At 38.0% G+C, this 23807-nt stretch overlaps 1 protein-coding gene across 1 annotated transcript in view; it reads right to left on the bottom strand.

Moving 5' to 3' along the window:
* LOC122844722 (polypeptide N-acetylgalactosaminyltransferase 10-like) overlaps positions 1-23807 on the bottom strand; it is a 112852-nt gene that overhangs the window by 49568 nt on the left and 39477 nt on the right. The window contains exon 4 of the mRNA XM_044140440.1: positions 14877-15043. Coding sequence (XP_043996375.1) covers positions 14877-15043 — 167 coding nt within the window. The remainder of the gene's footprint in view (positions 1-14876; positions 15044-23807) is intronic.

The raw sequence follows: 23807 nt of genomic DNA, 5'->3' as shown, positions 1-23807 counted from the left end.
TCCACAAGTAGCAGCTTTAGCTTCATGAAGTTTAAAATCTGTTAAAAACAAATAAACAATCAAAAAAGAAAAAGAAAGAAAAAAACAAACTAATTTTAAGCAATCTTTGATAAAAATGGTGACGTTAGACGTATGGGTGAATCGATTTATCAGTCAGACAATTTACTGACAGATTTCCTTCATTTCAGGAGATCCGTTACTGGCTGAGACTTAAAATGTGAAGCAGATCTTATCCATCGATCCTTTCTACTTCAGCAAAGGTCTAACATCAACCACTGTCCCCTTCTGCATGTTTGAAGTTAACAATAGTCCAACTGTTGCCAAAAAACAACAAAAATAATAAGAAATGTTAGACTTTGTAAAGATCTGTAATGGGAGGTTATAGATCTTTACTTCTAAGAAGTATTTTTGTTAACTGTAAATGATTTAACTTTTGTATGATTGCATTTTAGGCAATACAATCTAAGAATGTAAAAAAAAAGAAGGATTTATTAGTATATTTTTATGTATTTCTAATACTGCATAACAAAAGCTTGAATGGTTAAATGAAATTCTGCAGAAGGTGGCATTTTTTCAATCCAATGAATCGATTAATCATGAGAATAATCAACTAGTAAAATAACTGGCTAACCTCAATTTTGTAATGTTTTTTCAATCTTTTTCTTATAAAATCAATTCAGGAATGTTAATCTACTTTGCACTTCTTTTCGTCAGGTTTTAAATGGCCGTCCTTCACCCCATATTGGTGTTTGCATCCTTCACTGGGACACAGGAGGTCCCTTGTTGAGTCGCCACCTGACTGCGTTTCAGCTGCTGTGCGGCCCAGACACGGCCTTCTGCTGTTCTGAAGTGTGTCCGCCCGGCTGTATTCCATTTCAGCGCCGTCACATAATGGAGCGTGTACTTGCTCACCTACATGGTCGGACATGCAGATGACAGATGGCGAGCGGAGAAATCCGTGGAGAAAGTAGTCCATTAGCCGAGCTAACCTTGAAAGTATCGGGGAGGTTGGGAAGCCAGAGCGAGCCAGTTCTCCCCTGCAGGGAGAGTGAGAGCTGAACATCCTCCCTGCACGGGCTGCGGAAATTCAATTACAGCCTAATGAAGAGTGAGCTGACCTCCCTGCACCATCACCACCACCCTGCAGCCTCCCTCCTCTCATCCCTCTCACCCAGCTGAAGCTCATTATTTACTGTAGCTGGGCAGGTTAGCATGGCAACCTGATTTCACTGGAGCCAGACCTGTCCGCAGAGCATCTGTGTCCCGTGATCTAACCCCATTTGTGTTGGACCACATTCATCTTATTCAGTTTTATTTTAGTCCTCCTTATTATGTGTGACCAACTTCGTTCTTTCATTTTAAAAGATAGAGGCCAAAACTTTTGTTAGACCTGTCACTTAGAAAAAAAAAAAAGACAGCATTTTTGTTTTGGTTTTACGGAGCCCCCTAGGGGACATGGGGAAATGTTTTTCTTTTGCGTTCCCTCGCAATACTTTTGCGTACTGATCAGTTGTGCGGCATAACTGAATACTGTAAGTCTTTCTTACGGTGGCTGCCGTACTTTCTGATTTAATATAAGGTTATGTAAGGTTTTTCCATGAATGTTAATATCTCGTTGTGAAATATCGGAAGTTTTATATCTTTCCTTAGGATACAAAGGCACCACAAACCTATGATATAAACAGAAACCTTCCATAAGTAGGAAAGAAATATAAATACTGTACATCCAAACTATATTTCTGAGTTATTATCGCGGCGTAATAACTCATCTGACAGTTTTGATTGTGTCGCTGTTGTGTTGGTTAGCTAAATGGTTTAAAGAGCTGCTTTTATGTTCAGTTCCATCTCAACCTTAACAGACATAAACATGCAGTAAATAAATCAATTTTCAATCTGTTTTTTGCACCAAAGACTTCATAATAATAAACACGTTTTCACTGAGGCTCTGTAAGAGCCATATGAATGAAATAAGTAATTATTGATATGATAGGTGCACGCGACTTTGACACTTAGGTGGTGGGTGTGCCGATGTGGGAGTGACGTCATCAAGTATGAATGGGAAGGTTACTGGCCTGCTGGTTTGTGTGTATGAGGAAACGGTGAGCCGGTTGGTCAGTCCTTGCAAAGTTTGGAGGATAATAATCAAAATGGAATAAATCGATAAATGTGACAGAACAAAGAAGTGGTTTGGAGCTAAATGATACACGGACAGATGAGATTCCCCGAGTTAACCCAATACGGCCCTTTACCATAATTAGTTTGTCTTGTTTTTATAATAAAACGTGTTTATTATTATGAAGTCTTTGTTGCAAAAAACTGATTGAAAATCGATTCATTCACCGCATATATATGTCTGTTAAGGTTGAGATGGAACTGAACATAAAAGCAGCTCTTTAAACCATTCAGGCAACCAACACAACAGAGACACAATCAAAACTGTCAGATGACTTATTACGCCACGATAATAACTCAGAAATATAGTTTGGATGTACAGTATTTATATTTCTTTACAGAAGGTTTCTGTTTATATCATAGGTTTGTGGTGCCTTTGCATCCTAAAGAAAGATAATAAAACTTCAGATATTTCACAACGAGATATTAACATTCATGGAAAAACCTTACATAACCTTATATTAAATCAGAACGTACGGCGGCCACCGTAAGAAAGACTTACAGTATTCAATTATGCCGCACAACTAATCAGTACAGTTTTGCGAGGGAACGCAAAAGTTTTGCGAGGTAACGCAAAAGAAAAAAAATTCCCCATGTCCCCTAGGGGGCTCCGTATGGTTTAATTCAATATAGGAAAAAATATTCTGATTTAAAATCAATGACACAAAGTCCAATGTATTTTGGTTTTCATCCATTAAGATCCAGTTTAATTCAGGTCAACGACTCCCAATTCATTCCAAATGTAATGCAATTTGATGACTTTAGAATAAAAAAAGCAAACATTTACCAACATCCATTTGCTTTAACTTGTTTTATCTCAATTCATGTCCAATAGAAATAATGACAATAGAAAAAAAGAGAAAACAAAATCAAATATCCCCCTCATCAATTTCATTCAGGGTTTTTTATTAATAAATTAAATAATCTATTAGTTTTGAATTCATTCAGACACTGGGATCTGTGGTTTATGATTCTAGGTAGTCTGGTGGCACCACAATTCAACTGAAGAAACTAAATTTATTATTCATTTCATTAAATAAAAAAATTAATAAGCAAAACATTGATGCATCTGTGGAGTTGCAGATGGATGCAATAAAGAAAAAAAAAAAACAACAAACAAAAAAAACCTCTAATCATTCCAAGTCAGTTTGTTCGACTTCATTCTAATAAACTCCAGCATAGTCAAGCTTTAATCAAAACTAAATGCATTTCAAATATTATATGCATACTTCCATCCCATATACTTTTAATACACTACTAATTTATTAAATTATGAGTTAGTTAATCTCAGAAAGCTACAAGGGTGAATAAAATATTCTTATTTTAATCCTCCCTATAAGCATGCAGCGTTATTTTAGTTTTGAATAAAGACATTTAATTTAAATGACCTGAATTATCTGACAACAAACCACCAACTCATAACCACTGTGAACGTCTTAGCAGCAGTGGATCCTCTTTGAAACTTAAAAAGCAGCACTATGAATAAAATTAGTAATTTCTTTTTTTTTTTTATCTCATTATGTCCTTCAGGTCCTTCTGGCAGCTGGATCAGACTCCAGTGTGTCAACCCCTGACCCTGAATAAGACAAAGCAAGGCTGCATAATTCAATATGTCACATAGGAAATTTGTCCCCGGTCTTGATGGGTGGCGGTGCAAAGGCCAAGGCGGCAGTGCAGACACTGACCTGCATCCATGTGAAGGAAACAGGAGGATGTTCTGACAGAACCTTGAATAAGTTCACCCTCACATCTTCTGACTCTCCCTAGATGTTGCTGAAAAATAGTCGTTTCCTGCCCTCGTTTAGACTGTATATTTATTTCTAGGAATACAACATATTCCTAAAAATAAGTAACACATACAGACCCGTACCAAAGCAATCCCTCTCCGTCACTCTTTAATTCCCAAAGAGTCTAACTCGATTTCTCTACAGAGACAGGTAATTCCCATGTTTCAGCTTATTTTGCTGTGCACTGGAGATTTCTGTGCCGCTACATTGGGGCAGAGCGTTTCCAGACATGTCCAGTGACGGCACGCAGCTGCGTCCAGTGATCACACAGAGACACAAGCTTTATCAACAAACAGAGCACTTTCACATCGACCTGGCAAACGCAGCAGTTTCCCCCCCTGTGCAGTGGAACTTTGAATCTAGGTTTTTTATGGTTTGTCAGACATGAACAAAGATCACATGAAGTAAATAAATAAAAAATAAATAAATAAACTAGTCTAAAATGTTTAAATATTATTATATTTAAAATGGTGATTAATTTTGGTTACTTTGAATATCAGATGTTATTTGTTTATTCAAATTGTTCTGTAAAGCTGAAACTAAGAAATTTCAAGCTTAGACAACGCTTAAAAGTAATTCAGAAACAAAATCTAAAACAGTGGCAGAGCTCCGTGAAATGATCTCTCCCACTTTTTTCTGTTTTTTTTCTTACAATCCAAAAAAGGAAAAAATTTATATAACCAGGTATTTTTGAAATATGCAAATATCTTACTGTATTTTAAATAAGACAAAAATACTCAAAAGTTACATTTAAGTTAAGTTTTAAGTCAATAATTCTTTAAAAAAGTATTAATTACACTGGCAGATTATTTCACTTGTAACATTGAAAAACGTCTAGAAACTGAACCAAAAATACTTGTGATTTATTTCTCTGTGGTGTAATTATTGTTTCTTGTTATAGATACGGTGGATTTGCTATTAACTTAAATAGATGGTCAAGTCTATTACTAAACAACACATTAAAAACATGAGCTAATATGTGAAAAAATAATTGAAATTTGAGATGCACAGATCAGAATTTTGTAGCTATTCTGTAGGTTACATTAAGCCATTTTAATTTAAACATTTTATGGCTTTTCTGAAGCCAGTGGTCAACTTTTTATACTAGCAAAAAACAAAACTTGCCAACCAAAATGATTGCTAGAATAAAGGTTTACAAGGAGCCATCACAATGCAAGTGGCATTGCTAATTTTTTATTTTTTATTTTCCAGAAAATGTATACCTGTGCATCAAGGCCTGAGATTTCCAAAATACTGCCAACATTTTCAAACCCAAATATTTTAATAAAGAAAGGATAAAGAAAAAACACCAGCTATTTTCCGGTGCCTAAATTTTGGCTACAGTTTTAACAACTTAATCTTGTTCTCTCTCACAATCTGAATTAACATTTTGCCTTCTTAGCAGCTTGCTGCTGAAAAGGGATATCAAAAACAAGTTTTCTTTTATTTTCCAGGGAAAAGTTTACCCTAAAAAAGTAAAGTTGTCCACAAGATGAACATAAGAGTATAAGTTTCTGCTTGCTTTTATTTTACCACAATAATAAATTATTCACTAGCAGGTTGTTAAAGGAAAAGGTTCAGTCAACAAAACAGAAGAGAGTCCTTCAAATGAGACAAAAAATCTTAAATATTTAACCTGAAATAAGACTTCTGCAAATAGTAGTGTCTTTAAGCCCTTACCGAAACATCAACCTGTTTTTCTAATAACATCTTAATCAGCTTTCCTCATCAAGCTTGTGCACAAAAACAAGGAATTTGATGTTGGCTCCACTTTGCTCTCACTGACTGCATTAAACTGAACTGACTAATAGGTGATGAAGTTAATTGTTTTATTTAAATTGTTTTATTCCATTTAAAACCCCTCCACTTTGCATCTGTGTTGGAGTTCTCATACTTGTGAAGCTTTTTGAATATTTTATACTTCTGATAAGAGCAAATTAATCATCTTTAACCTTTTCACCGCAATACAGCTAAAACATGATCACAACTAGATTTAATTCAGTGTTAAAAACTAGTACAATTACACATTAAATCACTGTAATGCTTATTTTCTCATTCACTCATTTTATTCCCTCATATTTAATGCTATTGTGTCTCAGACGGCCGTCTAATTAATCCCATTGGGATAAAGAAGGAATTCATCAGAAGTCAAAAACAGGTTTGCGTTTCCTGCTGCGGTGTGGCTCAGCGGTCCTGCTGAGCGCCACTGTCACAGAACACAGTTAACCGTGATGTAGAAATCTGGACCCACATTCTTCTTGTTTTAATGAAACCCTACATTAAAGCCGTCTGAGCACAATAATAAGCCAGAGAGAAGATGTGAACAAAATATCTGAAGCTGCTGTTTGGCTGACAATAATCCCAGTCGATTCTTTTCTAATCTACTGCACCAAAAGTTGCTTTAATCAGAAAGCAGAAATTACTGACACCGTGTTCATGATATGGCCTGGTTTTGTATTTTTTGCAAAAAGACAATAAAATACTAGTGAAAATCTATAGCGCTCAGAAAAGACAGCATAACCAGAAGAGAAACACATTCAAAGAAAATGTGAGATCTGTGTCTTTCCCAAAGGCTCCGAACATTTGATGGGACAGCAGTAATAAGCTAACCCAATAATCTAGATGCCGACTGAAGTCTTTCAAACACCCAACATGAGACTAGTTTGTGTGAATATGTTTGGTAAATCAAAACAAAATTGTGATGCGTGTGTATTCTAACTGAAGCTCAACAAATGAGGAAGCCTGAAAAATTCATCAATGGTTTTCTCTGAACTTCAGAGCTCTGCTCGTAGTTTGCCCCAAAACTGTAACATGTTGTTAAAATAAAAGAAAGAAAGCAAAAAGTGTACACTTCTGACCAAGAGGTATGAGGCACATATTTTGAAATCAAAATCTGGCTACAGGTTAAATGTCCTGTTACGCATTTTCTACAGTTAACAGGCAATTCAATAAAATGCAAGAAACAGTTCCAGTGTTTTTGGAAAACAGTCCCTGCTCTTCCTCACTTGTTTATGTTCAGTGACATATTGTCGTCTTACACATTCTGTTCCCAATTAAAAAAAAGACCAGAAACTTGGCTGTTTGAAACGTCATTGCTTAACATGTGAAAGTAAGAACATCTGCTTACTTTCACATGTACATTGGGAAATTGAGATACAATTTCCCAACAAATTTTTAACATTTAGCAAAGAAAAGTCTTGAAACATTTTTTAAACATCTACTTCAGAGTGTTCATGTAAAAAAAAACACAAAAACAAAAAAAAAACCACAAAGCCTTTTACTGAATTTTTCCCTGAAGGGAAAGGTTTTGAAAAAGAAGTTGAAGTGAATGTTCAGAGTCAGTGAAGAATGTTTTATGTGCATCATAATGACCTCAGATGACCCTCAGTAATATTACATACAAGATTACGCACAATTTTCTGTGCATCTAAGAAGCAAAACTCTTGAATTGTCACATTAGTTATTTCTTCTAATTATTGTGTTATAATTAGAAGTGCCATAGAGAAAGCAGGTATCATTGAAAAACAATATTCATGCTCTTTCTGGTAATGTCAGGCAATCATTTATTGATTACCAAATGAGTTGATTTTGTTTTTGTCTTAAAATCAAATGAAACCACTGAAAATGAAATGAAACTGTTCACACAGTGTACAGTAAAAGTAATGTAGAATGGTTATATACTACAAATACCAAGCTAAACCAAAATCTACTAAGTTTTGAGACCGGAAGCAGTCACAGGATGCTAATGACCATCATTTGTATTGACCATTTAAGAAAATCTGCGAAAATATCACTTGCATAATAATTTGGAACATGGTGTATAAGACTGGCGGGCCACCAAGTTTTACTTTTCCCCCCACCAGGTTAAGCATCTTTTACATTAAATACAAACTATGTTTGTATTTAACCCATTGAACTGACTGCAAGGGGTTACACACTAATTGTGTGTAACCCCTTGCATCTGCCCGTTGGCCTCACATGCTATTATTTCCAAATTATGACGACTGTTTGTGCACCTCTGAATTTTTGTAACACTTTATAATACAAAAACATGATGGCTGCTGGTGAATTATCCTAGTGCCCCTTACAACCGGGCTTAGTACATTTAATAGGGGAAATTATGTTCCTTCTTTTACAACAGAATACAATCCACAGAAATGATTTAATTTTAAAATAATTTTCATTATTTCTAGATTAAGAAATATCCAAAAGATATCACAGAGGAGTCTGACATGACAAATTGTGTGCTGGACTATTAATTCAATTAAGGTAAAATCAGATCTATACATTCCACTAACAAAGTCATTTATTTTTAAATATTCCATTCACACAAAATAAAATATCATGGCCTTTGCCCTTAGCATCCCCAGCAAGCAGATCTGTAAAAAATTGGGTCGCTCAAAATCAGCAGAAATCATGACTTCCCTTTTAAAATTCAATACATGTGAACACACATCTAGAACACACAGCTGGAGGTTCGTGATGAAAAAAAAAAGAAAGTCCAACTAAATGTTGCAGACAACAAAGCCACTGTTCCTCGCATTGATCTTTTTATCTTAAGGAAACTGCAAAGTCTGCAAATAATAAAATGTGGGTTCCTTGCTGTAAGCAGCATCTTCTACATCATGCACTCATGTCATCCATTTTTAATAAAGACATATTGATTAGTGCATTTCTATGCATGTAAAGAGGCTCATTTTGATGTTAATAATTTAGAATACAACAAAACAAAGCAGTTAAGAGATAATGGTCCTTTTTACTTCCTGTATTTTTTATGTATAAACCACTTATTGCTCCCACTGGTAGTTTTTGCCCTCCTAGCAACCTCAACTGAGTGTATGCTGTAATTTCAGCATAATAAAGAATAAAAATATTCTGTCTGACATTTTAATATGTTTCCAGCTGGGTGTGCATATGACTCTACTTAGCAGTGCAGCTCAGACATACTGTGATGGATGATTTGATGATATGAGCTTTAAGAAACAAAAAAATATATATTTGGAAGCAGAAGATTCATTTTTAAGCCACAGAAATCATTTTTCCCTATTCTCACCCTTTAATCAAAACCCAGCTGGTGCTATGGCTACCGTCATATCATTTTATTGTGCCGGTTGTTGAGAAAAAAATAAAAGGTCTTGCTGGTGTTTCTCATGATTGATTTCTTGCTTCATGACTGCTGAATGTCAGCAGGGATGAAAAAAATAAAACAAAAGATACCTACTTGCTCCTTTGATTGAGAGACAAACACTGAAAGCTGACATTTACTGCTGCGCACCATTTTCCATTGAGTAAAGTTTTCCAAGTGTGCAGCGGCAAAGCTTAGCAGAGAGGAAGGTCAGTAACAAGAGGCTGAATGGATGAACTAGCTTTTCGGATTTAGGAAGTTTTGTGATCTGATCCGCACAGAAGAACATCACAGTCACAGCAAAAGTCAGCCAAAAAGAAAACTTACGGCACGGACAAAAACTCTTACAACTCTTCTGTGCATAAAACATAAACATTCCTGCTAAAATTAAAGTACGCAAATTTCCCATTCAATGATCGTATAGATCAGGATGCAAGTAGTCTTCACACCCTGGACATGGTCTCTTCCAGCTGCTGCCATCAGGCAAGAGATACAGAGCAATAAAAACCAGGACAGGTCGCTTAAAAACAGTTTCTACCTGATGGCAATCATGACACTAAATTTAAAGACATAAGAACTTCTGCTCTTGACACCACTCTGTTAAAAATGTAAATCCTGTATACTCTGAGACACCTCCAGGCGCTGCAACCATCTTCTGATGTCTATTTATTTCTCGTTTTGTACTATTTATTTCTTTATCTTTTTTATGTATATATATATGTATATTGTATGTTATAAACTAAATATTTTAAGCAGTACAACTGCTGCTTAAAATGCACTTTATCAAAAAGCTCTGGAGAAAACACAATTACAAAATGGAAAGAGAATGGCTTAAAGGGGCAGTGATATGTAAAATTCACTTCTTTGATCAAGTTATAATGGTATTATGGACGACTTTTTAGAGAAATTTGCAAAAACAAATATTTGAAAAGAAGAGAGGAGCAGAATTCTTTAAAATGATGTAAAAAAAATGATGAAGTAAGAAAGAAAGGTGGCACTACAAGCTGTTGAATTATGGGGTGGACATAGCCTTCACCCAAAGATTGTCCCTTTTGTTGAGTCTTCATTAGTAATTAAAGGCAGTGTGGAATCTATTGTGCTGTACTTGAAGATGGGTTTTAGTTATTAAGACCAGATCATTTTTATTGTGTCCAGAAATTGAAAGCAGCTGTATTTATACTAAATGACTTAAAATCCATTTGCATGTTTTTGCTTTTTTCTTAATCTTCTTGTTGTAAATACCAGCTCTCGTCATGCCCAGCTTTGGGAAGTTGTGTCTTAAATAATGCAGTTATCTCAGAGAACAAGAGCAGATCTAAACTGGGGAACTTTACAGCATTTATTAGCTGACGCATGTGCATGTTCAGAGTTCAGCAACGGGGTAAGACTCATATCCTTCTTAGGAGGCATAAGGAGGAGATCAAAACTACAGGTTCTGGTGCTGGCTTTCTATCTGTGACTCAGTGTTCTGCCAGAATGAAAGGCAAAGCGGAGGTGAGCGTAGGCGAGCAGGAGTGAGGAAGGTAGCATGAGGTAAAGAGAGAGCAGGACGACATCGCCTTAAGCCTGTAAGGTGTAAAAAAAAACCAAAAACATTAAAATGGCTGTATTTATAGCTAATTTAACTTGTAAATACTGCTGAAAGAAGAACTGTATACGAGCATATAAAAATCTTGAAATGATGGGTAATTATTTTTTTCTTACAATTAGTTCACCTAATTTCCATGAGGTGAGCTGATATCTGTCTGCAAAACAGAGGAGGAAAAACACTGAATTTTATGTCATTTTCAAGGAAATGGTTTCAATCAAGTTCAGTAAAATGGAGCTTTATTTTCTCAACTTATTGCTCAAATTCCAAAGGCCAACAATGGTGGATGCATGTGGTGTTTTCTCTGTAGGAGCACTGACTGAGTTGTCTGGTGTTTAATTTGTGTGTAGGCTCTGCCCACTCTGTTTAATAATGATGTGTATCTGCTCCTGCATATCACTCCCACAGTGATGCTGGAAACTCTCATCCACTCGAGAACTTAGTCCACCCACTTTCACCTTCACTCTGCCCATCAACCACTTCATGGTCTGCTTTATTCAATCCAGTGTTTCCAAACCAATTCAAGTGCATCTTCAACCCAGAAACACAGATTGATCCGCATCGATTAATCTTTTATGTTACATGCTCTACAGCAAGGCTGGAAATCTGTACAGCATTTCTGACTAATCCTTGTTAACAGCTCAGTCCAACAATAAATGAGCAACACAAATGGAAAAAAAAAAATAATTTCTTTAAATTCACTGTTTTTATATTTATTCTCATCCATTTAATGCTGCTTCAGCTGCAGGGCAACAACTCAGCAGGTGTGACAGAACAGACGAGGACCATTTCCTCTCAAGTTAAGAAGTAAGATGATGAAACAAAAGAGGAGATAAAGAAGGAGTTCATGCTTCGTGAAGCTACTTATTTTACAATAAACTAATACTGAAACACATATAAGCTGTTTTTTTCCATCTCATTCATAGGAAGTCTGTGATAGCAGATATGTACAGATGCTAGAGCAAGATACCTCAAACTTGTTCTAGATACAGTTTATCGGTTCAATTGGGGACCAAAATTGCAATATTTTGTAACATTTTCAGGTGCTGCAGTTCGTTTTCACTGTGTCAAATAAACCAAACCCTTTGAAAAACCTGTTCATCCCCTCACCTGTGGTGGCGCTGCACCAAGAGCCACTGAAGGAAATGACAGGAAAACCTTCTTCACAAAATCCATACAGAAAAAAAATGGCATCAGATTTTAGAGGTTGCAAGATTTCTCTTTAGTCTTTGGCAAAACAACAAGAGGCATTTATCTCACTAGAGCCAGACTTGTTCTGGTTGTATTTACCCAGAATGCACTGTGCGATAGTTCCTTTCCTGCTTTTGGAGCGGTCTCCGGTCCACTTGGCGTTCACATATATCTTTGAATGGTAGAGTTCACTTCAGCCAAACTGAGACCCACTTTTTAGACAGAGTGTTAGGAAGCTGAGGTTTTTGGTTTACGTGGGCTGCTTTTCTTTTCTCTAGTCATCCACCAGCTGGAGCCAGGAGGCGGTGTTGTCCAGAGGGTGGTCTCAGGTGTTCAGTTGTCACACCTGCAACCTATCTGTCATCAGCCAGTGTTTAAGAGAAGCCTGTCACCAGTCCTTCAATGTCTGAGTGTTGCCATTCATGGTTCTTAGCGGCTGTTACCTTTTGTGCTTTATGAGTTTAATTGTTTTTACCTCCAAGATTCTTCATAAATAAACCTCTGGTTCAAAGATTCCTGTGACTGGTGACTAATCTCTTCTGGCTGTTCAAGTTTGTGCTACTACCTGTCCACCCTCCAATGAAATACAACCAACAAACCATCACTGCCCATTCTCCCTGGATCTGCTGGATTCAGTTCCAACTCCACCTGGACCCGACAACCCACCCTAGAAACCAAACTCCAGCACCAGCAGAATACCCCCCTCCCAGCGGTTCAGTAATGTCTCCTCATTGATTACTTTTTCCCTTTCAGTACAACTTACTCTCCAATCATCTAGAGTTCCAGATCTCCACCCGTCTCATACCCTGGGCTAAGAAGATACATTCTAACTCTTTTTACAGTAAACTTTATTTCACTGATTTTCTCTGTATCCTGAAGTGTATTCTACATGTGGGTCAAACGATTAGCCTCTAACATTTGCTTTTTTTTGGTCCGTCTCATAGTCTGGAATGGAAATGCAGTGGAGTTCACCACAATAACGTAAAAAAGCAGCCGAAGTTGGACAGAAAACTGATAGAATGTGTTAAAGCCAGGAGGCCTATTGATCAAAACCACTTTAAAATAATAAAAAGAATGTCTGTCTGGACGAAAAGTGCAAAGAAATGAGAAATAAAATGTATAGGATCTGATGTGAACTTTGTGTTATGGCAAACATACAGCCAATGTTTGTCTACTTCATTAGGTCATGCTCCAGGCATGAGTTTCTGACGCTCAGTGTTTCCTTCCTCATAAGGAGAGCTACAGCTGAGCTAAGGAAGAGCACAAACAAATATGAACCATCAGGTATCCTCAGAGTCAAATCTAAACAGATGCAATAATTATGATATTAATGTTCTGAAACACCGCTCTGCAGCAAGGCTATAATTACACAACATAATGCGGGAAGAGGTTACTAATTAGCCAGTCAGAAAATAAAACTTTGAAAAACATCCACGTGTCACTGGTGAAGCGACAAAACGAATGTGTCAATTAAAGACATGGGCCAGGGTACGTTGAGCAAACGGATTTTCACACCATGATGATGGAAGTGACAACACTGGAAAAACGAAACCGCAGCTAGCTGCTGAACTCGTAATAAAAATCCTTTTCCCACCCTCTCCCTGTATAACCCCAGTACATTATTTAATAACTAAGGTAATAGGAAAGAGGACAGGAAATTATGCATCCTGCAGTCTCCATGAAATGGGTCCATGATGAATATCTTGTTCTCACATCTACTCTGATAACGCCACACTTGTCCCTAGATTTATTATGCAAGAGTTCAAAGCTGGAGCTTAACTCCAGAGTTCAAACCGATTAAGCTGCCGTCGTGAGACAAACTGTATTATTATTCTGCAGTAACCTCGCCAATAGTAGCAGGGTCACATCATCACTGTACGCTCCCAGATCCACGCTGATAGTTTGTTTAAAAAATTAAAGTTAGAAAAGGTTAGCATATTTAAAAAACAACAGATCATATCAGTTCAAAGAAAAAGTAGATGGTGCATTATTGAGCAGGTTCAAATAAAGTTTAGTACTTAAAGGAATGATTTGAATATTATCATAAAATAGCTAAGATATTAGCAGGTCAAAGCTCTTCTCAGTGCACTTTGTGCACATGTTGAGGTTGGGCATCAATCCAATACTTCACCTAGTGGAGGAGTCTCCAGTAGGGGTGGTAAAGAACTGCCACTGCGAACTTGTTCTCCTGACTATCCAATCTCTGCAGAGGGGCAGAGATTCTAGGAAACATTTCTTACTTGTGAATTTGTTTGTTGAGCATTTCTAAAATATTCAAACTAAAGGCAGCATGGGAAGGCAAAACACATAGATGCACTGCTGAAATTTCCAGCAGTGGAATCAATATATATAGCGGACAGTATTTATCAAGCTTTTACTGCACTGTGAAACATTTTTGAAAGCTTGACATTTCTTTGAGGTTGGAAATAGCCTCAATGAAGCCATACTTTTGTATTCATAACCAAAATCAGAAGATTTTTCAAAACTTTTACTCAAGAATGAACTTCTACACATCACAAATCCTGGAAAAAAGTAGCTTTCCAGCAAATGAAACAAGAAAGACTGACATGGCCATTCAGGGACACTTTCATTTTGAGGGAAGATAAATAAATGTCTCGCATCTCTAATGTTGTAAATATTCTGTGTATCCTAAACAAGACCTGCAGAACGAGTCTCAAAAGCTGTGACTCACCAGAACGTTCGTATGTTCCTGTTTAGTTTATGAAGTACACACACAAGTTTCTAGAGAATCCATTTGGTCCCCTGCAGAAACAAGCTGGTGCTTTTATTTCTGCGCAGATCATTATTTGTCTAACAGTCAACAGACTTGGCAAACAAATGACTCAGTGGTTTGTGAGCATGAGCAGATGTCTGTGTGCAAAGTAAGAGATATGAAAAAAGAAGACATGGTCCAGTAAAAATACAAACATTAGCATCAGATCCCAACAATGCTGCCATTGTGCTAATGAGAGTCTGTGTGGGCTTGTCTGGGTGTTTTGCATTCCGTGTGTACCTTTGTCGCTGAAGTCATCAACCAGGATGATTTCTGCAATCAGCTCTGGAGGAGAGCGGTTGAGCACGCTGTGAATGGTCCTCAGCAGGGATGACCAGCCCTCGTTATGAAACGGGATGATGATGCTGGTGTTGGGCAGCTTCTCTGAGTACAACTTCTTCTTGCAGCTGCAAACACACACAAAACATAGATAAAGATGTGTTAAAGATGATGGCATGTATCAAGATATTTTGTACAAATTCTTGGTTTTTAAGGACATGTAGACCGCAGTCGACGAAATTCATGCCAAGATGCAGAATGTTCTGAACGTTGTGTTGCTGTCATGGTTGACATGACGCCTCAATGTCACACAGGCCTGGGAACATAACTGTAGAGTGACAGACATGGATGGGTGAGGTCCAGATTTTTTTTGCAAGAAAATCAGAAACTGTTACAACTACCAAGGGATCCCATTTCTCAGTCCTGCCTCTACTACTCTAATACTTAAAAGTGTTTAACATTACATCTGTGACTGATTTCAGAATCTCCGATTCAGCATGGCTTTTGAAACGTGGGTTTAGTCCTGAGTTCTAGAACAGCAAACCATATTTTCACCCTTGCAGAATTGCTAAGGGAGTCATACCGAGTCTTAAGACGATTTATCATGTCTGTTTCCTTCCAGGTATTTTGTGGGGTGTGGCATGTATGTACCAAGTGCCTGGGTTGGTTTAAGGTCTTTCCAGTCTGTGTATACTCAAAGCAAAAGCTGTGTCCACATTCTAGGCAGCAGTTTAACCTTGTTCCCAGGACTGGAGAGGTGTGCAGCCAGGTTTGAAGCGGCCAGGGGGAGAGTTGCTAAGTCTGAGGACAAAATTCTCCAATGGAAAAGGTTCCCTCTATGTTGAGGGTCAGTCTGTGCTACAAGCAAAAGAGTTCAAATATCTCAATATCTAGTTCATGAGTGGTGAAAGGATAGAGTGTCAAACTCTGGCCTACAGAGCAAATTTGGCCCGCAGTGTAATTATGTTTGGCCCATGAGGCAATTTCAAATTAATATTAGAGCCGGCCCGCTGGTATTATACGGCGGCAACGCTGTGACGCCGCATTCACCGCTTATACTACAAATCCCATAATGCTCTGCTGTTTTTTGATGCATCAATCAGGACAGAGTCAGACACACCTCCTCCTCTGTCAGTAGCAGGCATGGATGTATTGTATTGAAATAAACACCAGAACAAATATAAGGACTTGGACAAAGTCCTTATATTTGTTATAATATATATATTTGTTGTAATATATATATATTTGTTATAATATATATATTTGTTGTCCTTATATCTCCTTTACTTTCTGGCTCAAAGGAGCCAGAAAGTAAAGGAGATGAAAAGATGTTTGATTTCGCAACAGAAAATGTTCACAAAAGCCATAACACAAAGTGAAGCTGCTGTAAAGGCAAGTTATATTGTGGCAGAAGAAATCGCCAAATCAGCCCAACCCTTTAATGAGGGAGAGTTTGTAAAAGTGCATGATGAAGGTTTGTGACCAAGTTTTCCCAGAGAAAAAGCAAGCTTTTGCAAATGTTAGCCTGAGAAGAAACACAATAGCTGAGTACACATTTGAGCATGCTACCAATCTACATGTCCAGTTAATGGGGAATGGAAAATATTTTGTTTCTTTTTCCCTTGCTGTGGATGAGAGCACTGATGCGTCTGATGCGCAACTGTCAGTCTTCGTCCGCGGCGTGGACTCAAATATGTGTGTTACAGAGGAGCTTTTGGGATTTAAATCCATGCATGGCACAACCACAGGGAAAGAAATTGTAGAGGAGGTTTGCAAATATGTAACTGAAATAAACCTGCCGTGGGATAAACTTGTGGGTTAACCACTGATGGTGCACCAGTGATGAGTGGTAAAAAGAATGGACTGGTGGGCAGGATTCGTGAAAAGATGCGAGAAGAGAACTGTGCAGGTGAACTATATGTTTATCACTGCAACTTACATCAGGAATCCCTGTGTGGTAAAGCGCTAAAGATGGAGGATGTTATGACCACAGTAACACAAGTTGTTAACTTCATAAGAGCCAAAGGTCTCAGTCACCGCCAGTTTAAATCTTTTCTGGAAGAGTGTGGTTCAGAATACATAGATGTGCCGTATCACAGAGAGGTGAGATGGCTAAGCTGCGGAAAAGTGCTCAACATATTTTTTGAACTGCGTGAAGAAATATGTCGGTTTCTGGAAAGCAAAGGGAAGGACACAGCAGAGGTCTGGGAGCAAAAGTTTCCGTGTGAACTTGCCTTTCTGTGTGAGATCTCAAGCCACCTCAATGCGCTGAACCTGCAGCCGCAAGGGCGGAGACGCATCATCACAGATATATATGCATCAGTGAGAGCTTTTAAAACTAAGATGTGCCTGTGGGAGAACCAGATGCTACAAGCAAACTTTTGCCATTTCCCCTGCTGCCAAACCATAAAACGCAGATCTCTACCGCCGTGTGCACACAGTTTGCTGGAAAACTCAGTGTGTTCGGTGCTGAGTTTACCCGGCGATTTGGCGACTTTGATGTCCAGAAACGTAGATTTGAACCGCTCAGTAATCCCATCGCAGTTGATGTGGAAAAAGCACCAACCAACCTCCAAATGGAGCTGATTGAACTCCAGTGTGATGAAACGCTGAAGTCAAAGTTTGATGCTGTTGGGGCCGCACAGTTTCCACAGTTCATCCCTGACACGATGCTTCAGCTCCGCACCAAAGTCGCTCAATTGCTCTCCATGTTTGGTAGCACTTACCTTTGTGAGCAATTTTTCTCCTCAATGAAGATGACAAAAACGTCTCACAGGAGACGTCTGACTGACGAACACCTTTGTTCGATAATGAAGGTTTCCTCAGTTCAAACCCTGAGCCCCGACATTGATGAACTGGCATCCAAGAAAAGATGTCAGGCTTGGCCGCATCAGAGTAGATCAGTGTGTCGCAAAATGAGCAATAAATAAGTTTTCTATGCACCTTTTCTTGTTACGCCAAGGCCTGAATGGTTTATTCATAGTTTATTTAATGATTTATTCATAGTTATGTTATTTTCAAATTTATTAGCCTGTGTACAAAGCTAATTTTGACATTTATCTCAGAAAGGAGGCATTCAATTTTTATTTAAATTTTATTTAATATGCCATTGATATGTTTTATTATTATTTTTAGCAACTCAATTTTGCACGCCTGCACTTTTAAGTTATATAAGCCTTGCTTGTTCAGTATTTATTGTTAAATCAAAACTTGTTTGGGTCCATATTAAAAAATTCATTTGTTCAACCTTGGCCCGCGGCTTTGTTCAATTTAAAATTTTGGCCCACTGTGTATTTGAGTTTGACACCCCTGGGATGGAGCGAGTGATGGATCGACTTACTGGGTCACCGCTGCAGTCTGTTATGGCGAAGAAAAAGTTGAGGCACAACGCTAGCAGGTGATTTACCCGTCCATATTCTGACTCCAACCTTTGGATCATGAGATATGATGGTGTGATGGTGATTACCAAAAAAACGAGATGCCAGATACAATCAGCTTCCTCCTAAAGGTAGCTGATGTCAGCTTTACAGAGAGGATAACAGAGCTACTCTTGGATGACAGAACCTAAGCTACTGCTTCTCCACAGGGAAAAGAGTTGCCTGTATACAGAGCATTAAGCCTGAGATGGCCAATATCAGTGTTTATTAGCTGTAAACAAAATTCAGGTAGAAATGCTTGAAATAGATCCTGCTTTGTGTAATAAATCCATGAGTTTCATTGTTGAAATAAATAAAAGAAATTTATTTGGTGACAATATTTTATCCATTTCTAGTATTACATAACTTCAGGAGGAGGGTTCCTTTAAATGACCATATTAGGAAATCTAAAGGTCGTTTTTCACTTTTTGACAATTTGATTTGAAATCAAAGCAAAGAACATCCGAGCTTCAAGATTAGCAAAGAAAGAAGAACTCACATTTGGCTGTAACATCTAATGCTCCAACGCAATGAACTAGAGCCACAACATCTTTTCCAGCAAAAAAATGTTTTACACACTCCTCTTGCTTTGACTTCAATAGCTAAATACGTGGATGCATGGCCAACACAAACTATATGACTTTGGGTTTTCCTCCACTGCCATTCCAAAACTTCGGTTTGCTCATTGGTCCGCTGGATACTCAGCCAGTGAAATCCAGTTCAATGGGAGAAATCCCAGACAGCGCACTGAAGGGAGATGACAATAGAGTGGAATTGCATAGGAAGGTAATGGTCAGGCCTATAATAACTGTGCAGGACACAACATTTCCATGTCATTACTACTTTTTATATTATTTTTAGGTCATTATTGCCGTATTAGAAATGCTAATTGACAGAGAAAAAGAAGCCTTCTCCTTCCCGTGACACTGGCCTTTACCTAATTGTATAGCTGTGCTCTGCAGCAGTCCAACCTGAACAATGTGTTGCTCTTTTAATAGGATGTAATGAAGCATACCACCTGCTGCTTTGCCCTTCAGTTGCTTTCTCTTTTCTCTTCCCTCTCTGTACGCTCTCTGTGAGATCAGATGGGGAATCTGTAGAGACTGTAATTACCTCGGAGGCTCTCAGGCTCGTCTGGCTCTCGCTGTGTCTCTCCATCGCATCATTCTTGTAGCAAGCGTGAGCGAGACAAGTGAATGAAAGCTGTAGGAAGGACCCAGGCCCGCGGAGAACCCAGGTGGCACACGGTTGTCAGACACCTGTCACTGTCCTGTCGTTTCGACTGGTCTAACTGATGCCAACATCCAGATTGTCGGTCCAAGAACCTGACAATAAGGTGGTTCAGCAGTAAAGATTTAAGCCCCAAACCATTTCTGTTGAGTCCGATTTTCATTTAAATCTTGTCAGGACAGACAAAGCAAAAAGCACTTGTTAGAGAGTGATGACACGTCTTGGCACAAGATGGTTTCACAAAGTGAAAATGTTAAAAGTCCACCAAAATGAAGGCATATTTTTGCCAGGATGTTTAAGCACTTACTGGATATCTTTCAGTTGCGCTTTTCAGAGTTTTACTGCAGTAAAACAAATAAATAAATAAATAAAAAACTGCTTAGTCCTCCTTGAGTTTGCAAAGTTGAACTGCAATTTTTTGACAGCTGCACCATGGGAGCAATAACAGGATCTGTTTGATAGAGTGCACTTCAGTGATGCCACCCTGGTGGAGACTGTGGCGCGTGGGATGGAAAGCATGTTTGATGTAAAAGAGAATCCACATAAGGTCACAGGATGTGGGAGATTTATAAGTCTCAGGGATAAAAATGAGAGCGAGCATAAAATGTAAAGAGGGGACCTTGAGAGTGAAAGCGTTTAAAGCTGTTTTCCACATGAAAGTGACAGTGGAGGTCACAAAGAAGAACCTGTCAGGTAGAGGAAGGCACTGAAGGCTGATCTGTGACGAAGCGGGTCAGCAGGTCTGGAGATGTTTAGATGGCTGTATTTATAGTGTTTCTGGTCTGTTTTTTTAGTACTTCTCTTCTGATAAGTCACAGGTCTGTGGGAACAAACTCATCTGTCTGCACTGCAATCACATGTCAATATGATCCTTAAGCAGGATCGGTTTTTAAATGCTTCACCCTCCTTGGGTCTGGAAGAGCCTACTATGAATCAAAGATGCCCTTGAAATGGGCTGGTGGCAACAATCTGCCACTTTTCATTTGGAACTGCTAATTTATCTGGACTGAATGAGTCCTGACAGGCCCTGATCAGTGATTGCCTGTTGGTAAACTAAATATTTTTTTCTGATGAGAAAACACCCCATAGAAATGTCAGCAGGTCACACTGACAGCAAATGTTGTCCTTCAACAACTCTGTGTTGAAGGAGGAAGTCTCAAAGTTAGCCACTTTAAGATTTTTAAAGACAAAGTAAGGGAAAGCACAAAAGGAAAAGCTGGAGAACATTTAGAAAAATACATGTTAATTCTATGGAGGCATACAGTGCCGTCTAAACATTCAGCCAAACGTATCACAACAAGGTGATCAGTTATATGCTTTCAGGTTAATGTTATCTGTCATGGAAGATGGTAGATTGGCTAATGTTTGCAGTCATGTGAAAATATCAAAGTTATGGAACTGATCTACTAATCACAGTCAATACACACAGACACTGAGTAAGCAACAATGTTCATTTATTAATCCATCCTTTATCTTCTGCCTAATCAGGGAAGATAATTGCCTCATGTCATGTGTGAGCAGCACAATATTTTTTACTCATTCATTTGTTTTTATTTAACCAGGTGAGTTAATAGGAACATTTTCTTCTTTACAGTAATGACAGGGTGTTACAAGGAAAGCAAAAAAAAATAAGACATGCACTACCTTCAACCCAGACTGGAATTATAAAACTTCCATATTTCCAATAGATGCATCTTTTTTTCTGATTGCCTGCCCTTGTTGCTCCTTTACAATAAATTTATTTTACACTCAGACACTTGTGTTTAATAGCATAGTTTTTTGTTTTTTTTAGAAAATCAACAACAACCTGCACTAACTGAACTAAGAGTGTTTATGTTTTCAAAACAACGGATAACTTCAGCAGGTGATTAATTTCTCCCCTCTCTGGTAGATGGAGTGCCAATCTGTAAAATAAACTGCTGTGGTCTTTGGCTGGAATGAAACCCTGCAGACGTTTGGCCCTCCGTGGCCCATTGCAGCCCTGATTCAGATAAAACTGCACACACTGGCCCAATGTGTAATTATTTTTGTTGAGAAATGATTATTTTTTTGTGTGCCTGGGGTGAAGTGAGGTGTGCGTCTTAAAAAGAGGTGTGTTCTTTTGTGCTGTCACCATTTTACAGGCTGATATGGCAGACTAAGATAAGGTGGAAATCATTAGGAAGACCTCATCTGTTGGAAAGCTGAATTTTAACATCTTCAGGGAAATTAAATGTGAACAAGAACATTGGCTAAAAAAAAAAAAAAAAAAAATTGAAAACTTCTGAAAATTGGTTCTTTTTATCCAGAAAGAGAGGACGCTTTGTTACTCGGTGCTGCTTGGGACAATATTTAATGGTTTGTGTTTGTTTTTCACTGTAAATGTTAAATAAAAAATTTGAATTTTAAATTTAAATTTCAGGTTGGATAAAAAAAACTTTGTAATAGTTCTTTCAAAAAAATTCAATTCAGAGTTTTGCAAAAGTCCAAACATCCAAGATTAATTTATATCTGCAAACATCTGATAACTAGAAGTCACGCTGCAGCACTCAGTCAGGCTCCAGATATTTTGGGACAAATTTCACAGCTCATAGACAAAGTGCTATGAAACGGACCCAAAATAGCGCTACTTAATCTAATCCTACAGCAATGCTCGGTTTACACCGGTGAAATTCCATTATATTGCCTACAGTAATTTATTATAGTCTGGAACAGAAGCACACTGCAGTTCAAACCGAGACACGTCTCAGCTTTGAAATAACCTGTGCTAAATCGTCTGGTATTTGTAACATAAATAGTTGTACAATTTGCAAAAGTGACAGAGGTTAATGTATGAATTGGTTCTCTTCACACTTCAGAGTTTTTGCCACTAGTGCCAATAAATATTTAAAAAATATATCTAAAGTTTCAAGATGCTAAAATTTTGTTTATCAATTTAATGCATCATTACCTCCAGTACAGCACAGCTTTCACCACTACTGAATAACAAACACTTCACAGTGTAGGACAAAAATACACATTTTCTTAAAGGCCAAACAGACTAATGTCTTCACTACAAAAAGGAGCAAAACTGGAAATACTACAAGCTGCACAAGTTACTATGTCTGCTGGTAAAATTAACAGCTTACAGGTTTAAACCTATAACCCCATACAGGTCAAAGCCGGTACTTATCAAGTTTTAAATATATGATAGAAACAGTTTCTATTCCACTTTAAAGTCTAACCTGCTGTTAAGATTTTGACCAATTTCAAAATTCATTCTAACCTCTGTCACACTACACTATTAAATGTAATGAACATAGAGAGTGAAATAGAATGTGTTGTAGGTTATTTATTAGTAGTAGTAGTTTTGAATCTACACAGTGTTCCACATTATTATGCAAGTGATGTTTTCTCAGATTTTCTTAAATGGTCAATGCAAATGATGGTCAGTATAATTTTCAAGTCATGAACTATTACAGTACAAATCAAATTTTACTGAACGAAGATCCCAAAATAATAAAAAAAACTCAAAATGCACTGTTCCAAGTTATTATGCAGAGCAGATTTTCTATTTTCAATCAAAAACATCTTAACAGATGTTAAGAGTTCCATGTTAACATAGAACCTTCTTTGATATCACAGCACAATTCTTGATCCATTGAACTTGTGGAAAGTTTCTGCTTGAATTTCTTTGCAGGATGTCAGAAAATCTTCCCAGAGCTGCTGGTTTGATATGAACTGCATTCCACCCTCAGATCTTCTGCTTGAGGAAACTCCAAAGGTTCTCAATAGGATTGAGGTCAGAGGTCAGAGGAGGATGGTGACCACACCATGAGTTTCTCCCCTTTCATGCCCCCAGCAGCCAATGACACAGTGGTATTCCTTGCAGCATTCATTGTCATGCATGAAGATGATTTTTCTACTGAAGGTACGGCTCTTCTTTTTGAACCATGAAAGAAAGTGATCAGTCAGAAAGTCCATAAACTTTGCTGAGGTCATTTTCACACCTTCAGGGACTCTGAAGGGGCCGACCAATGATTCTCTCCTCATGATTTCAGCCCAAAGCATGACTCCACCACCTCCTTGCTGACGTCACAGCCGTGTTGGGATGTGGTGGCCGTCCACCACCAATCCACTACTGTGTCTATCTGGACCATCCAGGGTTGTACATCAGTCATCAGTGAACAAGTCTGTTTGAAAATTAATCTTCATGTACGGCTGGACCCACTGCCACCGTTTCTGCTTGTGAGCTCTGGTTAGGGGCCCAATAGTAGGTTGATGCACC

The sequence above is a fragment of the Gambusia affinis genome, linkage group LG15 (genome assembly GCF_019740435.1).
Source record: "Gambusia affinis linkage group LG15, SWU_Gaff_1.0, whole genome shotgun sequence".
Taxonomy (NCBI): Eukaryota; Metazoa; Chordata; class Actinopteri; order Cyprinodontiformes; family Poeciliidae; genus Gambusia; species Gambusia affinis.
Note: the sequence above shows the minus strand (reverse complement) of the source record. Positions and strands in the feature narration are given on the sequence as shown.